This window comes from Eulemur rufifrons, chromosome 8, assembly GCF_041146395.1.
Source record: "Eulemur rufifrons isolate Redbay chromosome 8, OSU_ERuf_1, whole genome shotgun sequence".
Lineage (NCBI taxonomy): Eukaryota > Metazoa > Chordata > Mammalia > Primates > Lemuridae > Eulemur > Eulemur rufifrons.
The window spans coordinates 117233592-117259084 of record NC_090990.1 but is presented as its reverse complement, the minus strand read 5'-3'; the positions used below and the strand labels follow the sequence as shown (position 1 = coordinate 117259084).

The 25493-nt window shown below is 39.5% G+C and overlaps 1 protein-coding gene across 11 annotated transcripts in view; it reads left to right on the top strand.

The window, feature by feature from the left end:
• The first annotated feature begins 5977 nt into the window (after positions 1-5977).
• NTNG1 (netrin G1) overlaps positions 5978-25493 on the top strand; it is a 320172-nt gene continuing 300656 nt past the window's right edge. For 5 of the 11 annotated variants that reach the window (XM_069479082.1, XM_069479077.1, XM_069479074.1 and 2 more), the window contains exons 1-2: positions 6965-7064; positions 14017-14784. In XM_069479082.1, the coding sequence (XP_069335183.1) occupies positions 14539-14784 (246 nt within the window). In that variant the 5' untranslated portion in view covers positions 6965-7064; positions 14017-14538. Of the gene's footprint in view, positions 6089-6964; positions 7065-7256; positions 7378-14016; positions 14785-25493 lie in introns of those variants that run through there. The other 6 variants (XM_069479083.1, XM_069479075.1, XM_069479076.1 and 3 more) reach the window with 2 other exon arrangements.

Below are 25493 nucleotides of genomic sequence, written 5' to 3'. Positions count from 1 at the left end.
CTTCTGCCAAAAGAGGGAATATAATGTATTCCAAAGGCAAATATAGACGTTTTAAAATTATTTGCTATTTTAGATCTTTCTCTTCTCTTAACACAGATTACTATGAACCAAATGCAAAGCACTGGATCCTATTAGATTGAAACATATGAAATTACTATTTTTTGTAGGTCAGTAATGATATTAATAAATTATTGGCGTGTTTATATGTCTCACCTAAATAATATAGGACACTTTCTTTTTCTTGACTTCTCTCCTATTACCCTCAATTCTTGCTATAGTTTTCAGTGTTAAAATGCTTGTAAGTGTTCACCACAAAGGCTGTCTATATGGTTCCAAACTGCATGGAAGTGCCAAAATATTTCTTATTGTATGAGGCCTCCTGAGTTTCTTCCTCCTGTAGTCAGAATGCTTTTTGTTTCTTTGCTGCTGGATGAATACCTATTCATCTTTTGAGGTGTAGCTCATATATCATCTCATCTACCCAGCTTTTCCCAGGATCCCCAAGAGATTCCCTTTTCCTTTGGGGCTCACCTGCTCTTGGTGGGTTTCTGTCTCAGTCCCTGTATCAGTATTACATTGTTTGTTTACAAGCTTGTCTTCTCCAATAGACAGTACACTATAGAAGGGATTACTTTATTTGTCTTGTTATTTCTAATGCAGTCCCTAGCACATAGGACATACTAAATTTATGTCTGAGGAAGAAGAAAAAAAGAATGGAGACGGGAACAAGAAATAATTTCTATGAGATAATAGAAATCTTACAATTGTGTTATTTTCTATGGGATTTCAAAGTTTGGAGAACTGACAATCGAGTTTCTTCCTGGCTTATAGAAGTAGGAAGAGAATTCATAATGCCTCTGATTTCATTCCTCTTCCTTACACATCGAAGCAGGATTTAAGAAAATTAGTCATTTTCTGTAGGAGAGGGAGCCTCCTTGCCAGAGGAGATGTCTGCCCACTGGGAAGTAAAGGCCACTTGGCATGATTCCGTCTTGCTCACTAGAAGCCAACATCCAGTTTATATCCACTGCTTTTATTCAACATAGAAGCTAAAGGATGGGAGCAATAGAGCTGCTAAAAACAGCAGTAAAGGTAATAATTTTAGCCTAGTAAACCTCAAACTAAACCCAGAAGCAGGAAGCCAAGAAGAGCAGAAAGAAACATCTGGGTAGAGTACACCCCAAACCAAATGGCATCCTGTGATCTTAGATTTCTCCTCTGTGTTTGCTGTTTTTTCTATTGGAACATTCTGCCCCATATTTATATGACAGTGCAAGAACTTGCTACAGAGGCAGCTAAATCAGAGAGGCTGCACTCTATTGTAGTTTGGGTCAGCAGCCTGAGAGAGATCTTTGTGCACATTTACCCCCTCGTGGATACAGATGGGGTCTCTAGACTTGATCATTACAACTACCTCTCCCTTACGCTGTCTCTAATATAATACTAAACATGCACATTACAGTTAGTTGTTCAACTCTCTCTGACATGATTGTGAGCACCTTGACTTCAGAGCTTTGCATTTCCTCCAACATCAAGGACGGTTCCCAGCAGGCTCTGTATTCTGTCAATGTTTATTACATTGAAGAGAACTAGTGGTATGAAACTGATGGAAAGATCTAAAAGTTAGGCAAGAGGTGTTACTCAATCTTCCTTCATACATTTTCCTTCTCATTTTGAAAAGGTTGCTGATTGTGTTGTTGTAGAGAAATTGAAATTATGAAAATTACATTTGAGGAAATCTACACAGCTGTTGATTTTTGAGACTGAACTTTTCCAGCCAGCACACTAGATTAATTGTGGGATTTCCTCTTTTCAAGAAATAAATTGATGATCTTAGGCAGACAAACTAAGCACAATAAAATATAAGTACATGGAAGCTTACTGAGTTTGTTCAGACCATAGCATCATCCAAACTTGCTAGTGAGATGCCTTTAACAGCCTTAGAAAAAAGATAAACTGTTAAACAAATATTGACCATGTGTTCTGATTCTCAAAGAAAACAAAATGGGTAATAGAAGCTCAGGGTGTCATGATTCTGACAGATTTACTGGTTGGATAAAAACATCTAGTGTCACATACTCTGAGAGCATAAAAATTAAAAAGCGATTTCTGTTGATTTCTTATGGATGAGAAGACATAAACAAAAATAATAAAAACTTACTCTTTATCAAACACTTCTAGAGTCCTAAGGTTGGAAAAGAAAAGAGACATGAAACATTTGACTAAAATTAGCCATCTTTTAAGTTAGAGTGCTTTCTCTTCTAAAAAATCCACATTTTACTAATTTTTTAAAATATCAGTTTGACCAAGCAGCTGACTTTATTATTTCCAAGCTTTTATTATTCTAAGATGTTATTATTTCCAAGCTATATTACACAGTGCCATATATAAAAAGTACATGGGTGCTAGCAGCCATATTCCCTGCATTGGGAACTATCAATGATTTAGACTATTTGCTATTTGTTGTGTTCCAGTGTCAGTAAACCCAGTAACTATGTGTATTTTCTTATATTAAACAACATGTCCTTTGTTCTACATCAACCTCGAGAGGAAGTAAAGGAAATTGTTACCTTTGTTAGGCACAGTCGGTTATTTGTATAGTTTGGGCTTGTAAATTTAAAGCTTCAAGGGAAATATCTTTGGTACACCACAATAGTAGGAAAATGCCACTATCATCTAGTGATAGAGCCTAGACCAGATGCTTAGGCTTGCTAGAGGTTTAAATGTCAAAATATTTAAGCACTTAAAAAGCCTGTCAGGTAAGGAACTTCAAGACCTGTCAAAACTATGCTGCTAATGGCTCTGTAATAAAGCATGTCCCCGAGCACAAAGTGGAGGCAAGAAAGAATTAAGGGTTTTACAACTGTTAGGAAGGATGTTTCTGTTGGGACACAAGCAGCAGTTATATAAAGCATAGATCGCATAGCATACAACTGGTCAAATAGAATTTGCCCCTTGTCATGGACTATTTCCCTTCTCCCACCAAATTCATAAGTTGAAATCCTACCCCTCAATGTGATGGTATTAAGAGGTGGGGCCTTTGGGCGGTAACTAGGTCCTGAGGGTGGAATACTTATGAATGGGATTAGTGCCCTTATACAGGGGACCCCCGGAGAGCTCTCTACCCCTCCTTCTGCCATGTGCAAATATAGGGAGAATACAAGGACCTACTAAAAGGTCCGCATCAGAGCCTGACCATGCTTGGCCCTTTGGATCTCAGACTTCCAACCTCCAGAACCATGAGAAACGAATTTCTGTTGATTATATGCACCCGGTCTATGGTACTCTGTTATAGCAACCCAAACTGCCTAAAACATCTCTGATTTGAATATCAGACATCTAAGTCTTAAGGTAATATGGTCAGGGTTAGTTCCTATTAACAATGAGGCTATAAATGAATCCTGAGAATGGGCAAAAATTATTCATACGTGCACTAAACGTTTATCTTATACCTACTTCATGTTAAGTACTTTACAGTATTTTTAAAAAGACACATGTCTTTTTGGACCAGACATATTGCAAATATGCCATCACTACCAGTTTGGCATATTGAAGTTACAAGTATTTAAACAACCCTGCCAAATCTCTAAAGAGAAGATTTTTAGGCAGCTAAGAACCTAGGAAAATGAACAACAGTTAGAGACTTACCAGGATTACAAATAAATGGATATCTAAATTGAAGAAGAATGAGGAATGCATGGAAACCAGCCATAGATCTGAAGCCAGAGAACTGAAAGATCAAACCATTCTTCTCTAAAAGGAGAGAGGGAAAAAAAGTAGAGTTGAAAGGTTACATAAAAAGAGAAAAATCATTCTTTCTAAAGAAAGTTAAATATATATGGGTGGACAAGGCAAAGAATGATAAGGAAAAGTAAGTATGCCCTAAATTATTTTCCCTGTTGTCAATAAAATATCTAAAGTAAATTTCTGATTGGTGCATATCACATAAACAAATATGCAAAGGTATATTGGGGAAAGCTGGTTTAATACACACATGTTAGTTTGGAGGAGTATATCAGATCCACCTAAAGTGCTTTTTGGAGAAAAAGTCCTTCCCATCCCATCCCCACTGGAGGAGGGGACAAGATCTGGAGGGGAAGGAGTTTTAATGTTGAAAAGTCTCCAGTGATTCTGATTTACTCCTTAGAGTTTAGATCCACATGTTTAGTTAGTGATTTACTGAGCCTGTGAAAAGGTCAGAGCACATGTTTGAGAGGAAAAACTCACTGCTGGAAGACTCTCCCACTCCTGTGGTGGGAGATGCTATCTAACTGAAGAGAGTCCCCTTTTACATAGTAGACTTATTTGGGACTGCTGTCTGCCTCATAGTCAAATGAAGCCTGGGAATGAAGGAGGGTACAGGAGAGGAAAGGAGATTAGTTCCAAGATTTTGACAGATGAAACATTTCCCCAGATTTAGAGCCAATATCACAAAGACCTTGGTATATTCCAAAAGGGAATTTCCTAATCTCTGCATAGATTTCGTTTTTTTTTTTTTTTGTTTGTTTGTGGTTTTTTTTTTTACTGGAGATGGACCTAAAATGATCAGAGAAAGCTGAGAATGAGAGCTCAGAAAGCGCTTTCTTCCCTTGGGAAGGAAGGTCACGAGGGTAAGGAAAGGCCATCTGTATTTCAGGGTCCAGGCCAGGGGGCCAATGAGAAGTGAGAAGGCCACTGTGGGTGCTGTTTCTCAGGTCCTACTGCCAAGGGCTCCCATAGAAGGGACTGGCCTCTGAGGGCCTGAGAGGGAGGGTTAAATCGTGAGGGCATCTGCATATTATCCAAACGTTTCAAACCTGCAGAAGCTTGGTCAGAGACTGGGGGGAGGGCCAGGAATGGCTATTGTTTAAGATTCCCTTCTAGGAGTTTCACCCCTGCAGGTGACTTCTTTTTGCAATGTCAGCACTTAAAGGACAGAGGTGGAAAGGAGGAAAGCATTGAAATCCCAGATTCCTGCGCTGAGGGAGTCAAAGACGGAGGACTCCTTGTGGCCTCTGAGGTGTTGAAGGGGTAGCCTGGGGTGCTTGGAATCCCTGTCTTCCGGCTGGCTACTCAGGGCCAGGGGGGGCCAGTTACAGGCTCAATTTGACAGCCTTTTCCCCATGCACCCTTCTGCCAAGTATCCCCATGCACCCTTCACTCTCAGTATTCAGGGAAAAAGGACCCCAATACTCAGCGCCCTGCCTTCGCTGCGGGGAGCACAGTCATCAGGTGTTACAACTGCCCATTTCGTACCCTCTGCTTTGCTCTGACCAAACTTGAGTCAGGCTTCCTTCCTCCCTCAGGCCCCTGAACTTTAGCTTGCCCCAAATCTGAGCAAGCGCTAAATCGGGGAACAAACACCAGGCCAGTTTATTCCCAAGTCCCTGGACCACAGGAATGCATTTCTCGTCAAACCACGGGGGTCATGCGCTGGGTTTCCACCCATCTGCCCCGCTTTCCCTCATTGCTTTCTTCCCTTTTCTATGTAAGAAAACAAAAACACGCTGATTTGTGTTTGCTTCTGAGACGCTTGCAGATTTCTGAGATTAGACCGTTTTCTTTACAGTGACAGTCTCTCCCTATTTTATTGAAGCGCGGATTTGTTTTTATCTGCTGTTAGCGCGTAGCTAAGAATGATCCCAGGTGAGTGGGAGCCCCTTTGGCGGAGATCGAAGCCTTGGGGCGCCGGGGTATTTGCCTTTCACTTAGGGAAATGCACAGGTCTCCTTTGAACTTCAACTTTCTAAAGGTGAAAAGAATTTCTAAAAGAGGAGGTGCGAGTATTGCCCCGGGCAAACTAATTGCTGGTTGAAAAACACCATGGTGATCACTTCTAGGGGCGAGGGGTGGGTTTGGGAACAGCGGTTCGAGGAGGGGACAGCGCAGAGACGGGTGGGACGGGAGGGGCAGAAGTGGGAGGCACACGAGGCGTTACTAGAAGCCGCACTTCTGTGGGCGAGCGGGAGTGGGGGGTGGGGCGGAGGGTGGTCTTGTAGCCCCCTCGCACGGAGGTCTGGAGAGGCGGCAGCGGCGGCCAGAGCGGCAGCAGCAGCAGCAAGAGCGAGCGGGACGGAGTTAGGACCGCTCGGAGCGCCCAGGTCTCGAGGTAGCGTAAGGTTTGCAAGCCTTCCACTTGCTGGCAGTTGCAGAAGATCTGCTTTTTAAGTGAAACGTACATGCCACCCCTCCGAGGGCCGCGGCTTCCCCGGCTCGCCGCTTCGCTTCTCCCTCTGCCGGCCCTCGCGCTCACTCTCTGATTTGCACTGGCCCCCAAGTTCGCCGAGAGCTCGCTGCCCACTCGGGGCAGGGTCCCGGGCAGGCGCCGCGGGCGGGGGCGGGGAGCCGGGGAACCGCAATCCAGAAGCGTCGTGGGCCATGTCTATTTCATCAAACGGACTTTGGGTGCGTCGCGTCTCGCAGCCATCAACGCTATGTGCAGTGACATTTCTGACTTGAGTGGTGGAATGCGCGAAGGCAGCCCGGGCGAGATTGGTACCGGAGGATCTTCTTGGCGCCAATGCTAATTGTCCTGATTGATGCCCCTTCTGACTAAGCTCAACGTCTTCATCTGAAATAAAATGAAAGCGGTGCCAAGCAGGATAGAACCGCCTGGACGCTGGTTCTGATCCCCGGGAATCAGAAAAGCGTCCTGCGGCTAAAAAAAAAAAAAGGAAAAGGAAAAAGAAAAAAGAAGAAAAAAAGGAAGAAAGAAAGAAAAAGAAAAAAAAAGAGAATAGAAATAGAAAGAAGGAAATAATCCCTCAGTAAAAGTTTAAGGCGAGAAGTGGAAGCGGCCGCGGCGCGGGGAGGCGCGGGGAGAGCCGGCGAGCCGGGGACTGGCGGGCGAGACCTCCGAGGGCTGCGATCGCGTTATTAACATCACTGTATTTTTGGAGGGAGAGGCACCTTTCTCGTCCTCGCTTCCTCTCCGCCCACCCCTGCTCCCTCCCCCTCATCTACCTGTCAAAGTCACTGATCTTTTGCATTTCGGAAGAGGACGTCAACGGGAGGAATTCCCCTCCTAGAGCCGGCTCCGAGAGGGGGCGACGTGCAGGCGGCTCCCCCCGGGGGGCGAGGCGAAGGTAATTAAGCGGCGGGGAGCGGCGCGCGGGTGCGGGGCTCCGGGTCCGCAGGGTCCTCTCCCGCAGTCGGCGGGGCGCTGGCAGGACCCCGGGGCTGCGGCGGCGGCGGCGGCGGCTCGGGTCCACACGCCCACCCCTCTCGCTCCGCCCGCGCCCGGGGGGAGGCTCCGCGGGAGCTGCCGCCGCCCGCCCGTGCGCCGCCCGCGGGCTCCGCTGCTGCGGCCGCCGCCCGAGGCGGACCAGGCTGGGCAGGGCCGCCGCCCCGCGCCGTCGGCTCGGCTCCCGCCCCGCGCCAGGGCAAGCGGGCCACACGGTGAGTGCAGCCGGCGTCCCTCTCCTTCAGCGACCCGCGCCGCTCGGCTTCGCCCCTCTTCCCGGGGCTCCCTCCCTCCCCCCGCCCCTCCTCCCCCCCGGTGCAATCCACAGGCGGGAGGGAAGGCGCCGGGTGGGCGAGGAACTTTGCAAAGCGCCCTGAGGAGGCAGCGCGCGGAGCCTCTGCGCTCACACACACCCGCACACTCTCACACCCACACGCGAGTCTTCCCGGGGGTGCGCCCCGAGCAGGGTGCGTGTTTGCCTGTGGTATCCCGAGCCCGGGCGCCGGGTCGGCGCCTCCATCCCCGGACTGCCGGGCACCCCGCGCTCTCCCTCCACACGCCTGACCACACGCAACGCGCAGGAGGGTTATTATTTTATTTTATTTTGCCAGTTGTCTTTGCTTGGGGTTGGGGGGCGGATGTGGAACACTTGTCCTGTTGCTGGCCCTGCAGAGCTGGTTGCCACACCGAGAGCTTTGTAGTGCCCTTCTTTTAATCTCCTTTATTGGTGTGAGATTAAAGCACTGCTATCCCGTGTTGTGCAGCTAGGGAGAAAGGAAAATTGCAAGAGGGAAACACTAGGTGTAGGAATGCTGTTTGGTATGTTTGCTCAGATTCCTTACTGGCATCACATTAATCTGTTAAATGGATTCGGCTAGGGACATTGAATTGCTGTCCTGTATGGTTCTGTGGATATCTATATATAATACAAATAATACTGAATATTATTGGGCCTAAAATAACCAATTAAGTGATTCATACAAGGGAAAACTTAGATTAAAAAAAAGAAACTGCGCCCTCTGCTGTTTATTGTAGTAACCTCAGCCGGGGACCATTTTTTTCAGAAATCCACTTAAGAGTAAGTAGGTTGTCATCTTACAGGGCAAGGGAGGAAAATTCCTAGCGGGGATTTGAAAGCAACTTTATTTGGAAAAGTTGCAGGTTGGGTTCCTATCGTTGCGTCAGGTATAGATTTCCAGTGAGTAGGGGGTCCCGCCATTCCTCCTCCATTATCCTAAACACAGGGAATAATAGAGCCACTCCTTATAACAAATTGTCAATCTTTGGAATGGAAAATTCTGAGTAAGATTCAGAATTCCGCTAAACATATGGCGAATCTGGCAGTAGACTTGCTCTAGAAATAAGGCCCTGTTTTATGACTGAAAATACTAAAAGTTTTTTTATCTCACAGAAATGAAAAAAAAAAAATACCCAGAGAGATCTTACAATAAAATCATTTATTCAAATATGCTCAGTGGTTATGCTTGTCGGAAAGTTTTTTTAAAAAAATCCCCTTTTGGGGGGGAAGTTTTTCTGATTGGTTTGGCCCTTGAGGAGCGTCTCAAACCTGTGAGAGAATCAGCAGCCCCACACTTCATTAAGTATTTTGAACTGTGTCACTTTGAGTGCCTCACCGCCTCCCTTTCTCTTTGGCAAAGGAAAAGCAGCTCCATAGCTGTCCAAGATTCTTTTTGAAGATAAGCAACTTTCGGTTTTTCATTAAGATAAAATTGGGATCTCTGCGTGTGCATCAGCATGCCAAGAGAAAAAAGCATCAAGTACTTCACACGTAATGTTGTTCCAGCTTACATACGTAAGGGATATATTTACTTTTCTTTTCTGGATGCCTTGAAATGAGATATATTTCACCGCTAAAGACCAACATGAGGATATTCAGGATTTTATGTATGGGGCTGTTAATTTGATGATATTTCCTATTGTGAAATTTAAGAGGGATAATCTTTAAAATTGTGTAAGGAAACGGTTTATTTGGGCATAAAGCTGTTTTCCTATTAAGATTTTTGTTTTGTCAGCTGTCACCGGCCATGTGTGTTAAAATGATTCAGGTTAGCTTTTTTAGGAGGAGGCTAATGTATTTTGCAGTTTCCTTTGTATATTTGCAATTGGTGCAAATACCTGTGTTTGCTTCTGTTATTGTTCTGAAAAACATCAGGTAACCTGTTTAAAAAGTTAAGCCATTACACATTTAGTTGATAGGTTTCTTAAGTGTTGCAAAAATTTGGAGAGAGTTTTAGAGTTACAAAACACCAAGTTTCTTGGAAAGAAGTAAAATTTCATTCAACTTAGAAAATCAATTGTATATTAACATTGAAAAATATGTCTGCATATGAGCTATGTTGTATAATATAAGGGAATATATTAATCGGCAAGGTCTTAGGCTAGTAAGAGGTTTAGCATACCTTTAAAAATAATTTTATTTTCAGAATCCAAAGTTTTGTTTGAAAACTTCAGGTGGGCGTAGGTTTTCTCATTTGTGTGTTTGAGACCTTGGCTCTCTGAACTTCCCTGTATGAGGATGAAATATTGGTTGCTCATATGGTAATTAAACACCAGATTTCTTCCAAGCTTAACTGATTCTGAAATAATTTTATGTATTATCCTATCCACAAACATCCTAAAAAATGTGTGCTATCGAATATGTCTAATCTGTCTTCTCTCAGTGAAAATAGAGATCTTTCAAATACAAAGGTGTGTTATTTGGTTTTATTAAACATTTCATGATAGGCTGTTTCTCATAATGCCCAATCAAGAATGAGTAAGCTATGCCAATGATGTTGCAGCACATCTTCAATTCCTTGTATTTTGAGAGACAGTTAACAAAAGGATAGAAGCATATGTTTCCCATTAAGATGACTAGAAAATGCTTTCTTCACAAGAAATCAGTGCAAAGAACACCGAATACATGTTAAAATATCTTATGTAATTTCATTATGACGGTGTTAGAAGCTGCTGATAGGTTATAGAATTTTTATACCTTTATCTCTTTATACTTTTCACTCAATGGTATGTGATTATAGTCAATTTTCCTTTTGTTCCTTCCCATTCAGAAACATGCATATTTATAAAATTCTTCATGTCTATTGATGAATGAGTCAATAGCTGTCTATTTCAGGTACCCCTGAAGAGCCTAATATTTATGAGATAAATATCCCACTCCCACCTCCCAGTGAGACTATATAATAAAATGAATGCTGAAAGCCAACTAGATTAGGAGATTTACTGGCGGTATTTTCCTCTCAGTTGTTGAAACTGGCGATTGTTTTTGGAATATAATTGTCTATAATTTTAATCACTATTACTTCCATGTTGTATTTTGAGAGGATTTTTTTTGGTTTTTTTTGGAGCAAAGAAAGGGCCTGTGAAATGCCTTCTGCAAAGTTAATCCAAAGTAGAAGAGAATTAGCTACAGAATCCTGGAAAATATACATGTTCTATGTATGCAAAACCATTTTATAGCCCAGCTTAGTCCTGATCAATAATCCCTATTTACTTGAGGGCCATGACATAATTTTATCTTTTTTCGTTGGCTCCACAAATTTATATAGCAGAGGTCTGTGGAGTACTCACAGCATATTAAGAGGTATTTTTATCAAAGAGGACCTCTCAGTACTTTAGGTTCCAGGTGGAGGTGATGGCATTATTGGGTTACAGTGAGTTCCCAAGGTTTGCAAAGTAAAGAACGAGAACTGGGGCTACCCAGAGCTCTTCTGAAGCTGCTCTTACGTAGGTGACATGGACGCCTGAGACAAATTCAAAGGCCACATTTCTTGGCAATTAGTTTAGTTATGGGCTGGAAGGGATATGTTTAGTATATTAAGTTCCCAAATATGTCATTGACTGTCCTCCTAATCGGTTTGCCTAGCTATTTGCTGTGATGACCTAGCTTTGAAGAAGCTATTGATAATTTTAACCTGGTTGAAAGCTTAGCCAGATGGGAACCCTTGGCATGAGGTGATGGAGGTTAAGGTGTAAATAATACTCTATTTTTCCATCGTTTTATTTTCTTTGAAAACTCTATCATTATACTTTAATAGCAAATTCCTCATTTTCACGGAGGCTGCTTTTCCATTGTGTGTCGTGGAAGTTCATAGATTTAATTTCTTACTAATCTGAAGTTAAGAGGATTTTCTTTGAAGTGTATGTGGCACTGACAAGTAAGGAGACCCTGAAATGAAGGACACGTAGTGATGGTACAAACATAAAAATGGGACTGAAATCAAATAATTATGTTAAAGAGCAGCTTAGTGTCCCCTGCTCCTGATCTGTAATACGCCGTGGTCAATATCTTTTTCTGTGTCCATGGGAGCTCATTAAACGTAAATTCTGCAGACTAACCGAGCCGTGCCATATTAGTGCTTGCCAAAGCTTGACATTTTTAATACATTAATAATATGTCTGTAATGTAATGGAAAACTATTAATCACAACTGGTTATGTGCCAGAAATTTAAGCTATAATTGGCTGCTTCTTGTCAAAAATGTCTGTTGCACAGTCCTGCAACTGCCTAATATTCAAATATCTTGCACTCCTCTGCATTTTTCCTCGTCACTGCTCTAAATTCGATCAATGGTGTGGTCCATAATTCCGTATAATGACCATCATTATAATTCTGGTATACTTTAATGAGAATTCGTTATAACGGGATTGCTGTTGTGTCAGGAGATGGTAACGGGTTCACACACATTTCCTTACCATCCAAATGTTTCACAGACAAGTGTGTATAGTCACCCTTTATTTTGTGGTTACAGCAAGGCAAAATGTGAAGGAGAACAGAGGACCCAGGAATAAATTGATAAGGGGAATATCATTTATTGGGTTAAGAAAAGTGAAGACTAATCTCAGGAAGCATTCGAATAGATACTTACAGTCATATTTTTAAAATAATATTAAAAATTAATGCATCACGCTCACTCAGTTCAAACTCAAAGCAGTCCATTCCAGGTCTTGAAGATTATATCATTCTTGATAAATAAACTGCTGTATATACGCAACTAGAAATCAAAATTAATAATTTCTGACCTAGTAGATTTTACACTGCTGCAGTTGTAATGCCCACTTCCTCCCTCACCCTGAAAAGTGTTTATTTCCTCTTATAATAAAGTAGTAAACAGTTGAAACATGCATCTAGGAAATGTAGACTTGTGTCATTTTAACACCTTTTCAGATTATTACTTGTCAAATTCTTGGATGTTTCTGAAAATATCAACTTAGAATTACTAATGAATCTGAAAAAAGCAGAAGGCTGTAGTAGCCACAACACATGCTTCTCTGTGATTTTTTTCTTTTTAGCTTAAGATTTCAAAATGTGCTTAGCACAGTATAGTCTTTAGGTTACAAGGAAAAGGCAGATTCAAATCTGTAGTTTATACATGTTTAGACAAACTGCTAATTATTGCTTCATAGGAACTCAAATATTCAACACTTTTCCTAATAGAAAATATCACAAATTGCAGCTGTATGATAACATTTTATGAATTGAATATAATGAAAATTGCACTTGCATCCATAAAGCAATTATTATAAATTACTTTGCTATGGAAACACAATTCAACCATCTGTTGGCATTTCATAGTCTCTGTGGCTTAGTTCATTTTAAGATGGTACGTTATTTAAATATAATGAATTCCCTTCATAAGAATGTTTGAAGATAGTGAACTTCCATATTTCAAGTGTTTAATATGAATTGAAGTCTCTATAATGGAATTTTCCAAATCCGTGAGGTTTTTTTGTCCCTTTTGAATTGTTTAAAAAGTTAATTTTTGGACTATGGATATGAATGAACTAATTAAGAAAATGCACTTTTTTTGACTCCTAGTTTCCAAATATTAATGTTTGTTTAGATTTGGACAATGATCTCAAAAGAGAAAAGTTGCCAGTTAAACTCACTAGTGACTTGTACCCATAGTTATGGAGGCTGCATTATCAGTTAACCAAAAGTACTTTTAAACAGTAATTTTTATTTTCTCTTAGAATTAGTGCCATATTATTCTGCTTCATGGCCTGTTAACTCACCCTCAGCTATTTTTATATGTGCATTTTAAATTGTGCGTTTTACTACAGAGTTTTTAGTTTTAAAGCAGCATATAATATTCGCCTTTGGGACAAATTCTCTTCTGTTACAGAAAGTAACAACAAATGCAGATGTATGTAATGGCCATAAAAAGATGTAAGAAAATAGGAAATTCTTATGAAAGGAAAATTTGCTCCTTTGGATTTATTTTTGAATATTTTTTTCAGAGAGCCAAGTTATCTTTATCACTAAATGCTACTAAACAAAAGATGCTAAATTCTTCCAATATAATGAGCAAACCCACAGGGACAGACTCACGCAGACAATGCTGGTTTTCACTCCCGCTAAGAAAAGCTAAGAAATATACAAGGAATTTGGAGATTTTTAGGGTCTCATTGCCAAGAAACAAAAGCCATACAAGTAGTTTGTCATTCCTTTGTCATTGTTATAAAAGCGCTCATTCCCCCCATTGTTCTCTTGGAAGATTTTCTAGCCCTGCAATATATGAGAAATGTTTAAATCTAGCTGCTTGCTCTCAGTTTTGTCAAGATGGAAATATAATTTTTGAAGCAAAAATCTGTAACTCACCTGGAACACAGGCATCTATCTTTGTTATGGAAGAGTTAAATCCTTCATATCGAAATTCTCCCCGATGTGAATGATTTCTGTAGTTTGCTCATTCTAGCAAAGCAGCTGAGTAAAGGTTATCCATATTACACCAATTTGCTTTATATTGCATCAAACCTCCAAAATGTCAACATATCATCCATTTCGTAATACATTGATTCTGGGACAATAACTCTTACTCTTATTGTTTCTAAAAGGGTGTTGGTGCCAGAAGAAAAGAATGATTGATGGGAAACAGACACCGGGCTACAGACCCTCATCCTTTTGCTTCAGATACTGATATCTCAGCGAGCCCGAGCAGCCCCTGTGAGCTGAGCACATTGAGGATCACTCAGGGTTATCGGATGTACAACGGGACAGCCATCACTTTGCTAAGTTATTCTCTGCAACTGGACATCTTTTACAAAAACCAAACTACACCCGAGTCTATTTAATAGATATGTTCTAGGACAAAGAAAGAGCTGCAAGTAGTTGTTCCCGCCTAACACCCAAGTATGTTAGGCTTCCACCAAAGTCCTCAGTATACCTGAACGCGCACAATATTCCAACCCTTCGCATTTGGTTTTGGAATCCGCTTTGAGGTCCCATCCTCTTTTTTGTTTTTGAAATACAGACCTACCTATATATAGACACATATATATATATATGTATCTCTAAAATAGAAACAGATCACAAAGCAAACTGCTTTAGTTTCCGCGAAGATTACAAAGAATTTAGAGATGTATTTGTCAAGATTCCTCTCGATTCATGCCCTTTGGGTTACAGTGTCCTCAGTGATGCAGCCCTACCCTTTGGTGTGGGGACATTATGATGTGTGCAAGACTCAGATTTACACAGAAGAAGGGAAAGTTTGGGATTACATGGCCTGTCAGCCGGAGTCCACGGACATGACAAAATATCTGAAAGTGAAACTGGATCCTCCGGATATTACCTGTGGAGACCCTCCTGAGACATTCTGTGCAATGGTGAGGCAACCGTTTTGAATAGCATGTTCCATATAGATGGGGTCTAATTGCATATACACACAAGTGTGGTGAGTAAGAAGGCTTAATTTATGCAATGAGCTGAATCTGCAGGTGGCAGATTTGTGTTAACAGGCGCGCTGCATTCTCAGTGGAGGCTGGCACTACCTGGAGTTACAATTTGCACTCTTGATTGATGCACTGAAACTCACCTCCTGCTTCCTTGCAACTTAAAAGTTCCATTGAGGCAGGTGCACTACATACATTATAAAAGAAAAAGTCCAGGTGAAGGTTAAATTTCAGAGTGGAGGCTGGGAACATGATTAGAACGTATCTGTTATGTTAAGGATAAAATCGGTTGGCAAACCAACTTTAAAAACACACAGGTTTCTTAAAACCCACGTATAAGATCCGTCCCAAATTGCATAGTTCAAGGCTAGATTAGATGTCATGACTTTTGTCATCAGGAAGCCGCTATGATTTGAAAGTCCTGGTTAGGAGACGAGTCAGGAGAAAAGCAGAGGAGAGAGGGACCAAGAGCCTTGTGAGAACTTCTGGAAGAAAAGTCTTGTCTACCCACGCAACCCTGTATTTCAAGGGTGGCAGTTTTCTATGGGTAAAGATGATCATTGGAAGGTTGAAAATATATTTGCTGAGAAGTCATGAGTTAGGACATACAAATTCAGATACTATCATTTTGATGAGCAGAGTTACAGAATTTATTGTTCTCCTGGTGTATATAAATCTTTTCCTGGTGGAAAGTTAAATACTATGTGAAAAGGTAACATTGGAGTGACACATTGAATTTTCATGAAGAACACAGCTGACAGTATACCTATAAAGTATTAGTAAAGAGACTGGTGATTAAAACGCATAAATTAATGTGCTAAAGAATTCAGACAGTGAGTTTAGTTGGCTTATGTTTTTTTTTTTTTTTTTTTTTTTTTTTTTTTTTATTATGGGTGATCTTTATTTGATACAGGTACCCATGACCTCATTTTTCTCCACATAACAGATATAATTGTATGGCAGACTTTAATAGTATTCTTACCTGACTTTATTATCTTGAACCTGGCCTGGCATTTTCAGGATAGTGAAACTATTAATCAAAGGCGCATCTGTTCACAGTCCCCAGTGAGTTAAATTAGCATAAGATCATCTTAGACCTAGCACTATAGAAAGAGTTTTGTACCAGGAAACAATTTTGAGCAATAAAGAGTGTTTTCACCTAAAAGCTAAGGGCTTGCCATTTTTCAGAAGTGCCTTTGGGGACTGGTTTGAATTATAGTCTAAACCTGATTTTGTGGAGAGTTGAGAAAAAGAGCTTGGCTATTAGGTGTCACTATGACTAAAGTGCCCTGAAAGACTAAATATTTCAAAGAGAGGACCCGTCTCTCCGGGAAACAGGTATGTGCTTTGCAAAGATGTTGCATTTTAGAAACCAGAGACTTTCAGAGAAGGAGTTTATTCAAACATTAGCAAAACTATAATATATGTGTAGAGGAGCAGAGGCATTTGTTGGCTTTATATAAGGTTTTTAATAATTTCTCAGAAAAGGTCAAATTTAAGATCTCATTGTAAATCTGAGCTGAAATTGCTGTTTGGGTGATAGGTTGTGCAATTTTCCACTCCTTATAGCAGGGTCCTGGGCCAACTTTTCATATTAAGAACACTCGGCTCTATGTATTGCTTTATATGACACTTGTAACAATATGCCTCTTCCGGAGTTGTTTAATAATTTAAAGATCTGAGTAAAATAGCAAATACCTTTCTCTCGGTGCTTTTTCCCCTCACATAGTCCTTGTACAATGTGTTCAAGGTGTGATTTGTATGTGCACCTTCCCTGATCTCAGCCTCTGGCCAGACAATGCTTGTTCAGCGCTGCTCCTGTCCATCATTTTGAAGGGTTTACTTGGTGTCTTCCGCATGCCCCTTTCTCTCATCCACAAGTGGAAAGGGCATATTACAGAACTTCCCATGCCTGCCTGCCTTTCACAAGGACATGCTCTAAAGTCCTTAAGTCCATCCCCACCGGTCCACTGACTAAATGATGTCAGAGATCAAATGGGAAAAAGAATTAAAATCATATCCCTCACCTTTCCCAAGACATGTATAACATGTATACTTTACAAGTTCACATGACACTCCACAGGACAGTCTTTTCAAAGGCTGCATCTTAGTATGATGCAGACCTTCAGAAGCCTTGGTGGATTTAAACTTGTCATTGAGCACAGTGGTTTTCCAAGGGAGGGTGTAAGGGTTGTGAGATGTTACCTATCAATGCTTAATTTGTATTCTTTAATATGCATGTGATTGGCATAACAGATTTAATAATCTACCCTTTACATGCATACGTTGGGACTATTCGTATGCCTATCATATGCCAAGTCAATGATAATGGTCTAATATAGCAACACTTCCTCTCTGCACATTTGGATTTTCCATAAAACTCTTCAGCGTAAGGGTTCCTGACACAAGGCTGTAAAACTGTCTCAGGATGCTGTCATATCAGACCTGTTTAGGTGCTCCTTGGCCCAGGGTCTAATGGGGATCCATAAAGGCATTTGTGTTATGACTTACGTGTTCTTCCCTCCTTCACGCTCGCATCTATACCTGCTCCCTGAGAGTCGTTATGGCCTATTACATCAGGGTAGCTGCCACATAAGCACAGCCACTCCTTAGCCCCTATATGTAAATGTTTGCTGCAAAATGGTTTCAGTAATCACTTGTTCAGCTAGCGACACCCTTATTAGCTCTGACTGTAGAGTTCTGAGCACCGAGAGGACATTTGGTGAGAGAAATACCCTACAATTTCCATAGCCAATTTCTTTAATACAAAGTTGAAGTTCACTGGCATCGGGTTAAGAGTCTGCGTTGCTGCTTTTTGCATTTGCTTCATTATTATATGCCAATGACTATCCATGAATATTGCATTTATTTTAATATAGAATGAAATTTTAGGGAGAAAAGGAGCAGGTGATTCCATTTAACAGTAGTTCTCTGCTTATTAACCCGGATGACATACTTAATAAATCTTCAGTGTAATTTTAAATTGTTCTATATTAATTGTATCAGTATTTATAAACATTGGTTTTCCGTAAACATGCATATGTATGTATGAGTCGTGTATATTGAAAGCCATACATTTTCTTTTTAACTTAATATGTCCTTTTAAAGTTGATGGTGACTCAAAAAGATCTTTGTTTTTGTTAAGGGGGAAGAATCTGAGGGGTAGAGGACAGTTAACATAACGTATTTGTATAGATCCTATCCTTTCAGCCACATTAAAAGCTTCAGGTAGCATAGCTTTGTCAGGAAACACAGATCATCTAGTGACTGCAATTTGTTTCAATTTGCATAAAGAGCAGATAGGGTGATCTGAACCTGCGTGTAAAGCTGAAGTGACAACACAAAGCTATGGCTTGTTCTTTGTGTTTAGACAAACTTAGCTGTCATACCTCCACGTAACACCCCAGTGGCTTAAAAATGGCAAAATTATCTGCAATTATCTCTAGCCTGCAGCTCATTTTCTGGATAAGCTAAACAGAAGCTTTGAAAAGAAGGCTACAGACGGAAGAAGTCATGTGTGTTTGTGCAATTTATGGCACAGAAGTGCTGATGACTGTAGAAATGGAAGCCCTTGAGTGCTGCAATGGATTTCAGAGCCAATCAAAACTAAATTAGAAAACAAAGATTATTAAAAAGTCTTCCGTGCATGTAATTTTGGCATAATATTATGAGGTGGACATTAAATGTTTCCCTTGGAGACTTTCAGCATCATTAATGCAGCATGCCTTTAATTACAAGTAGACTCATATTACTAAAAAATTGGAGAAAATAAAATACTCTGAGGTATAGTTAGTAATACCTTCATTAGGTTTACTGAAATAATTAAAAGAAAGGGTATAATTTTTCTAAATAAAATGTCAGAATTTGAAATGAAAATGGATTTTCTTTAGGAAATTTACTAATGTGTGCCTGTGCTCTCGATAGGCATTTATTCAAATACCTTAACAGGTCTACTAATGATCATTCCATATTGTGCTATTTCTAGATAGGCTCCTATTAAGAAAAGAACTTTAATTATTGTAAGCATTGTGGATAGAGCATATTTCATCATGTTCAAATGTAATTTACAAAAATAGCAGAAAGCCGCCTTGTTTTATGATTTCAAAGGAGCCCCATGGGATGAGTGAGTGGTAATGCATAGTCTCAGGGCTATCCATAACTTAAATTTCCGGTTTGACATCAGATCAGGTTGCCATCTGGTGGCTTTTGAGAAATTAATTTAGTAAACTCAGTTACATTTTCAATGACATGGAATGAATATCAATTTTCCAAAAACTGGAAATGACGTTGACTTATATAATGATCAACTAATCTTAAAAATACACGCTGTTCACATGAAACATAATTCAACAAATGAATGAAGTTTTAGTAACATCTTTCATTTGAACTGATTTATCCCTTAATGATGCTAGAATGGAATTTTCTAAAAAAATCTTCAGTTCTTTCATTAACATTTCATTGTTATTAGTTCATTATTTAGACTTGTTTCTTAGAAAAGTTTAAGTCATATTTGTAATGAGTTAAATTCTAAGAAATCAGTTTTTCTGATTATGTCATTATATCAAGTATTTTTTTTTGTTGAGGAGCCTACAATATTTCCTTATCATCTATTGCATCAAGTCTAAAGTACTTTACCTGCTTTTTAAATTTGGGTGCATGCAACCCTATTTCCCAATCCTTCCTATCAGGACCCTATGGCATCTCCAGGGGATTTAAGGCTGGCAATCTGATTGGAAGGGGACTACAGGATTTGGGTTGAAGCTTCATTGGCACAGCATGCACGGCTTATGGGGGAGGCCTTGGGAAGGAGTTGATGAAGATTATGGTGGGCCTAACAAAACCTAAAACCACCTCATGTCATTCATTGTTTCCACTATTCCCTGCGTGTACAAGTGTTCTTGTCTTTGTTGCTCTAATGCTTCCCGAATATTATTACAGACTACTGTGTGCAGAGTGAAGTGAATAGAGCTTTCAGCACATGCAAAACCTACTGGTGGTGGTGGCAATCAAAGTTAAACACTACGTGGTCGCTGCTGCCAAAGAAAGTAAACAAGAGTCCTGATCAAAATTAATACGAAGTAGTGGGCATCCAGGGAGTGGGAGAACAGAGAAGTAAGACTAGCACTTAGCATTTAAAGGTAAAACATTATTTTGCAGCATGTCAAAGGGCCACTTGGACAATACTGTCTGGTAGCCAAGTGCCTAATGTTAAACAGTGTCAGAAAAGGAGAGAGAAAAAGGCTGGGTGGAGCAGATGAATGCACAGCATTTTAATGACAGCCTGGTGGCCTGGTTAATAGTAGAACGACTTTTTATATCTGGCAGGATGGAAGAGGAGCAAAAAGCCATAGAACCTGATGAACTTTCTATGTATACATATTTCATATATGCATATATATTTCATATATGCATATCTATATTTCTTAATTTAGGAGGTGCTAGAATATGCTGAGTAAGATGAATATGGGTTGTCTACTTGGAGCTCCAGTTTTACATAAAGATTAGAGGAAACATTTAACTGAAGGCAAAAATGCAAGATTTTTAGAGGTGAAACATTTGGCTTCAAAATAATGACTGCCTCGTGGTGGGCTACTTTAAATTACCTCCTTCAGTCCTCCAAGAGATAACTTTGTCTGCTCTATAGTTTAGAGGAACATCACTTGAAAAGTGTGAGAAGTGGTGTCCTCAAATATCATAGTCTGTCTGGACAGTTTTGGGGTGTATTGGGCCTATTCTCCAGACTTTTGCAGGGCTTGCTCTGCCTTTTTTGTTTTTGTTTTTTAGCGTGGGTATCAGGCTGGTATCTTGATCCTCTGATTTTGAAGACTAGTGTCATCACACAAGAAGCCTCTTACCTCCTGTCACATCCTGTCTACCAGGACAAGAAGAAAATATTCCTTTTGTTTGGCATAGTGTGTGCTCCTCTCCACGTACTCTTATCCCACCTGTCCTTCAAGGTCTCTAGTTCTTATGCTTACTGTATTCTGACTCTTTAACTGAATCACTACTCTTTAAGTGAGAGAGCCACCACACTTGCTGACGCATAGTAGGAATTCACCAGGGACTGTAAATCATATAGTTTTTATATCTCATAGCATTTAGTATACTCCTAGATAACAAATAAATAATAATGTGGTTTTTAGTTGATTAATTCATCAATTGATTGAATATACTACAGTCATGTACTGCATGGCAACATTTCAGTCAAGAATTGACCACTTCTACCACGGTAATCTCATAAGATTATAATACCATATTTTTACTGTGCCTCTTCTATGTTTAGATATGTTTAAATACACTAATACTTGCCATTGTGCTACAGTTGCATACAGTATTCAGTACGGCAACATGCTGTGCAGGTTTGTAGCCCAGGAGCTATAGGCTATACTATGTAGTCCAGGTGTGTAGTAGGCTGTGCCATCTGGGTTTGTGTAGGAACATTCTGTGATGCTCACACAAGAATGAAATTGCCTAACACATTTCTCAGACCTTACCCCCATTGTTAAGTGACACGTGACTGTATTTGATTACCAGAATGTTTTCTATTTCTTGAGAGATTTTTATCACAAACCTAACATTTGTTTTTTCCTCTGAAAATAAATAATTAGAAAAATTTAGCTACTGCACTTGGGAGCTTCTGATGACCTTCTCAAAAGAGAGATGGTAGAGGCAAAACCTACCGAGTCATATTACATATGGCTTTTCATTCTTTTTTAAGCTTACAACTATGTTTTCCACATTTATTTTTGTCGTATGTTCTTCAAAAATATGATTTTAATAGCAATACATATTTTATACTATGGATATACAATATTGTATTTAATTATCGTCCCTTCTTGACATCTTGGTGTTCTTTCCATGCTTTTTTCTATTGGTTATAATGCTGTGTTGAACATATATCCACATAGTCTTCTTTATCTAAACAGAATCTTCTTCTCCCAGGTACCAAACCTCCCATATTAGGTGAATTTGTTTTTAGGATGTTGAGCTCATCATATCATATTTTGTTGAGGCTAAAGGGGAGGGCTATATTCCCATTGCTCAAGGATGGAATTACCACTGAATGGAATATACACCCTCTATGGCACTCATAGGGAAAGAGGTGCCATGAGCCTTAGGCAGGTCCTTTCTCTGGGCCTTGCTCTGTTTTGTCTATACATGAGAGTGCTTTCGGAGGCAAAAGGGAGAGAGCTTTGGCCTCATGGTGGAGAGCAAAGTCAGGAGACCTCTTTGGAGCATTAAGCTGAAGATGAGTAAATTACACCTTGTAAACTATGCCTGTGGCTTTAAAACTTGCTTTAAATTGATCCATGGTGAGAAATAGATTTTATGTTGGAACTCAGTGAACACACACTTACACACACACAAAAAATAAAACCTTCACAAAATAGTTCTTACACTTTCTATGTGCAATGCCTTCTGATATTTTTTCCCTTATATTCCTTTCTCTTCCTGTTATTTAACAGATAATTGAAAAGTACGTACTATTGTAATCCACAAATCATATGTAGCATTGTTTTGAAACTTGAATAAATGGAAAAATACTGTACATATCATTGTATAATGTCCTTTTTAAAATTCAACATTATGTTTTTGAGATAACTGTTATATAGTATTCTATCATATGGATATTTCTTCAACCAATCTTCTATTTCTAGACATTTAGGTTGTTTGGTTTTTGCACTTTAAGGCTCTTGACCAGTGTTATCAAATTGTCCACCAGAAAGATAGTTAACAATTTACACTTTCACCGACATGTTATGAAAGTATTCTAGTCCTTAGATCCTCTTCAATACTGGGCATTATATTCCTAAATTTTCTTCTAATATATGACCTTAGCAGATAAATGAGGGTATGGAGTTTACCCAAAAGGATGATAATAAAATTGTCCTATTCCTATCACCTGTTCTGCAAAGATTATAATTTTTAAAATTCGACATTGATATAGCGACATATTTGAAGATGACATGACATTTTATTTTTCAAAGATTTATTCATTTATTGAGAAGGTTGGTTTTTAATAGGTTTCTTGGCTACTTAAATGTATTTCTAACTGCAGTAGTTTGAACTCTTTTATATTTTTTGCCCCCTTTCTAACTTTTCTACTGGTCACCAATTAAAAATATATATGTAACATAAATATATGTAAATATAGAAGTGTATATATAAAAATATATAAAATATTTGGGCCTTTTATATAAACTCCATTTTTTTGTTAGTTTAATTGGTTCAAAATATGAATATCCTTTTTGCCAAAAGAATAGATCTCCTTTCAGAGACTTTTCCACACCCTTCATTTTGTGGAAATGTTATGAATTTCTGCACTGGCCTTTGGTGGCAGGGACATAAACTTAAGGCCAGGAAAGATTCATCTGAGTGCCCGATTCTGTCTTTTGTTCCTATTGTAAGAACTTGGTGAAGTTGTCATTTACCCTTAAGCAAAGCATCATTTTTCACTTAGCGTCAGTCCTTTAGGAAATAGTTGCATCCTGAAACATTTTCCTTATATTAAGCTGCTGGTTTGAAATCTGCTTTGGTTTTAGTTCAACAGACCAATAGGTAGGCTGGTTTTTCACGTGCCATTTTTAAATTTTAGAGTTTCTTTTCCTACAAAAGGGGAAAATGATGAAAGTTGTTCCACAGCATAATATTTCCAAGAAACTTACTGAGATTGGCAAGTTGTAAATTTCTTCTCATTTTGCTGGGAATAGAGAGATTCACATAGTATCTGTTCCATGAAAATTAAAGATGTGAGCTGAGGAAGAAACCAGAATTGGTTTTCACTCTCTGACCTACTTTGAAGCTGACTTCTAAAATATTAAATGAAGAATTAAACGGAGTATTGCTCTAGTACAAAGAAATAGTTCTTTTGTTCCAGAGAGTTGATGTCCGCTGAGAGGTCCAGCTGCTGACATTATCATGGGGTCACATCGGCACAATGATTTTTCAACATCACCTGTAACTTTTTCTGTCCTATTGCTCCCTTTTCTTTTTGGGAGTGAGAAAATGAAGAAATCAAATACACTTTCAAACAACTTCTAAGCATGGTCTAAAAATGAATCTGGTGTTTCAGCAATGTTGTCATGGTTCCTCTGTAGCGATTTGTGTGAGGGAAGAATTCATATATTGGTAGAAAAGATTGGACAAGTGTGAGGAATATGAAACCTGCCTAGAGGTTAGAAGACTACTCTAGAAAAAGCATTCTGTGTTTCAAAAAAAGGATATTTTCGTGTATGCCTGGGTGCCAGAAGACATGAGTGTGGGATGTGTAAAACTATAAATTGTCTGCCAGACATGGAGAGCTGAGATTTGTAGGTCATGTGAAGGTTATACCAGAGGACCGCAATCTTTTTGAAAGTGACATTCAAAAACTATGGATTTCCTTGTAGGTCAGGGTGGATTGAGGTCATTCATGTAATGGACCATCCACACGCTCTCTCAAGAGAGAAGAGAATTCCCTGCATGCACTCTGCACAAGTTGCAGAAGAGGGTATATGCATGACACAGAGAGAATGAGCTGGTGGCCAATATGCTCATCTGAGGTTGGTGATTGATGCCTAGACCACTCCATATGCGTTTTTATTTCAAAGTTTAGAAAGGCTGATCTTATCTGAGATGTTAGAGAGCATTCTCATCAACGTGAGAGAATTATCTGGCTCCGAATTATGTTCTATTTAGCCAACACAGGGTCAGTGCTTTTATAGTGCATAGCACAATGTGATGCATATAGTAGTACTTAATGCATGCTTGTTGAATTAAACTTGCATTATATTTTTACAAAAAGCATTTGGAGCTCATATTTATAAAGAACTTACGTGGTGCCATGTACTGTACTAAATGCTTCGACTGTGTTTGTTCTTGTAATCCTCAATCCCATTTTATCCTTATTCACCAGATGAGGTGATTAAGGCATGAGGTTAAATAATTGTTCCAACTAAATTGGGAACAGGATATAAACCCAGGCACTCTGACACTCATGTTCCGCTCCGAAACTGTTCTATTCCCGCCCTAATTTTATTTGTAGCATGTGGAATAAAAATCATAGTGAAAACCTTTTTAAAAATCACATTTATGATTTGGACTATGAGCTACGAATACTATGATTTTGTTATTTAAAAAAGCCTTTTATCTGAAATAACCTTAGAAAATTGGATTCTGTAAACAGAGTGTGCAGAATGTTGGAAATACACATTACGTGATGAGTGTCTTCATTCAGGGATAAGAGAAGCGATCAGCAGTGTTTGTTTCCATTCTTGCTTTCTTTTCCATTAACGTGTTCATATAAATGGAAATAAGCTGTTAAAAATCATAGAGAGCAGAGTACATATTGTATTCACCATCTAAAACCAGAATAATAAGTCAGCAACTGTTGGCTAGTTAACAAAATCATATTCTTGTGGGTGAGGTGTTGAGAAAAGTAGTTAGCGTGGTGCTTTTGTTTTGTTTTTGGTTTTTTACAGTATCAATAACAACTGTTATCATATAGCCAACTGCCTACATGCTGTCTCTACTTGGATGTCTAGTAGGCATTTTAAACTTAACGTGTTTATTATAGAACTCTTGATTTCTTCTCCTCAAATTTATTCTGCCTCTAGTCTTTCCATATTTGTAAATGGTAACTTATATTCATCTAGCCACTCAAG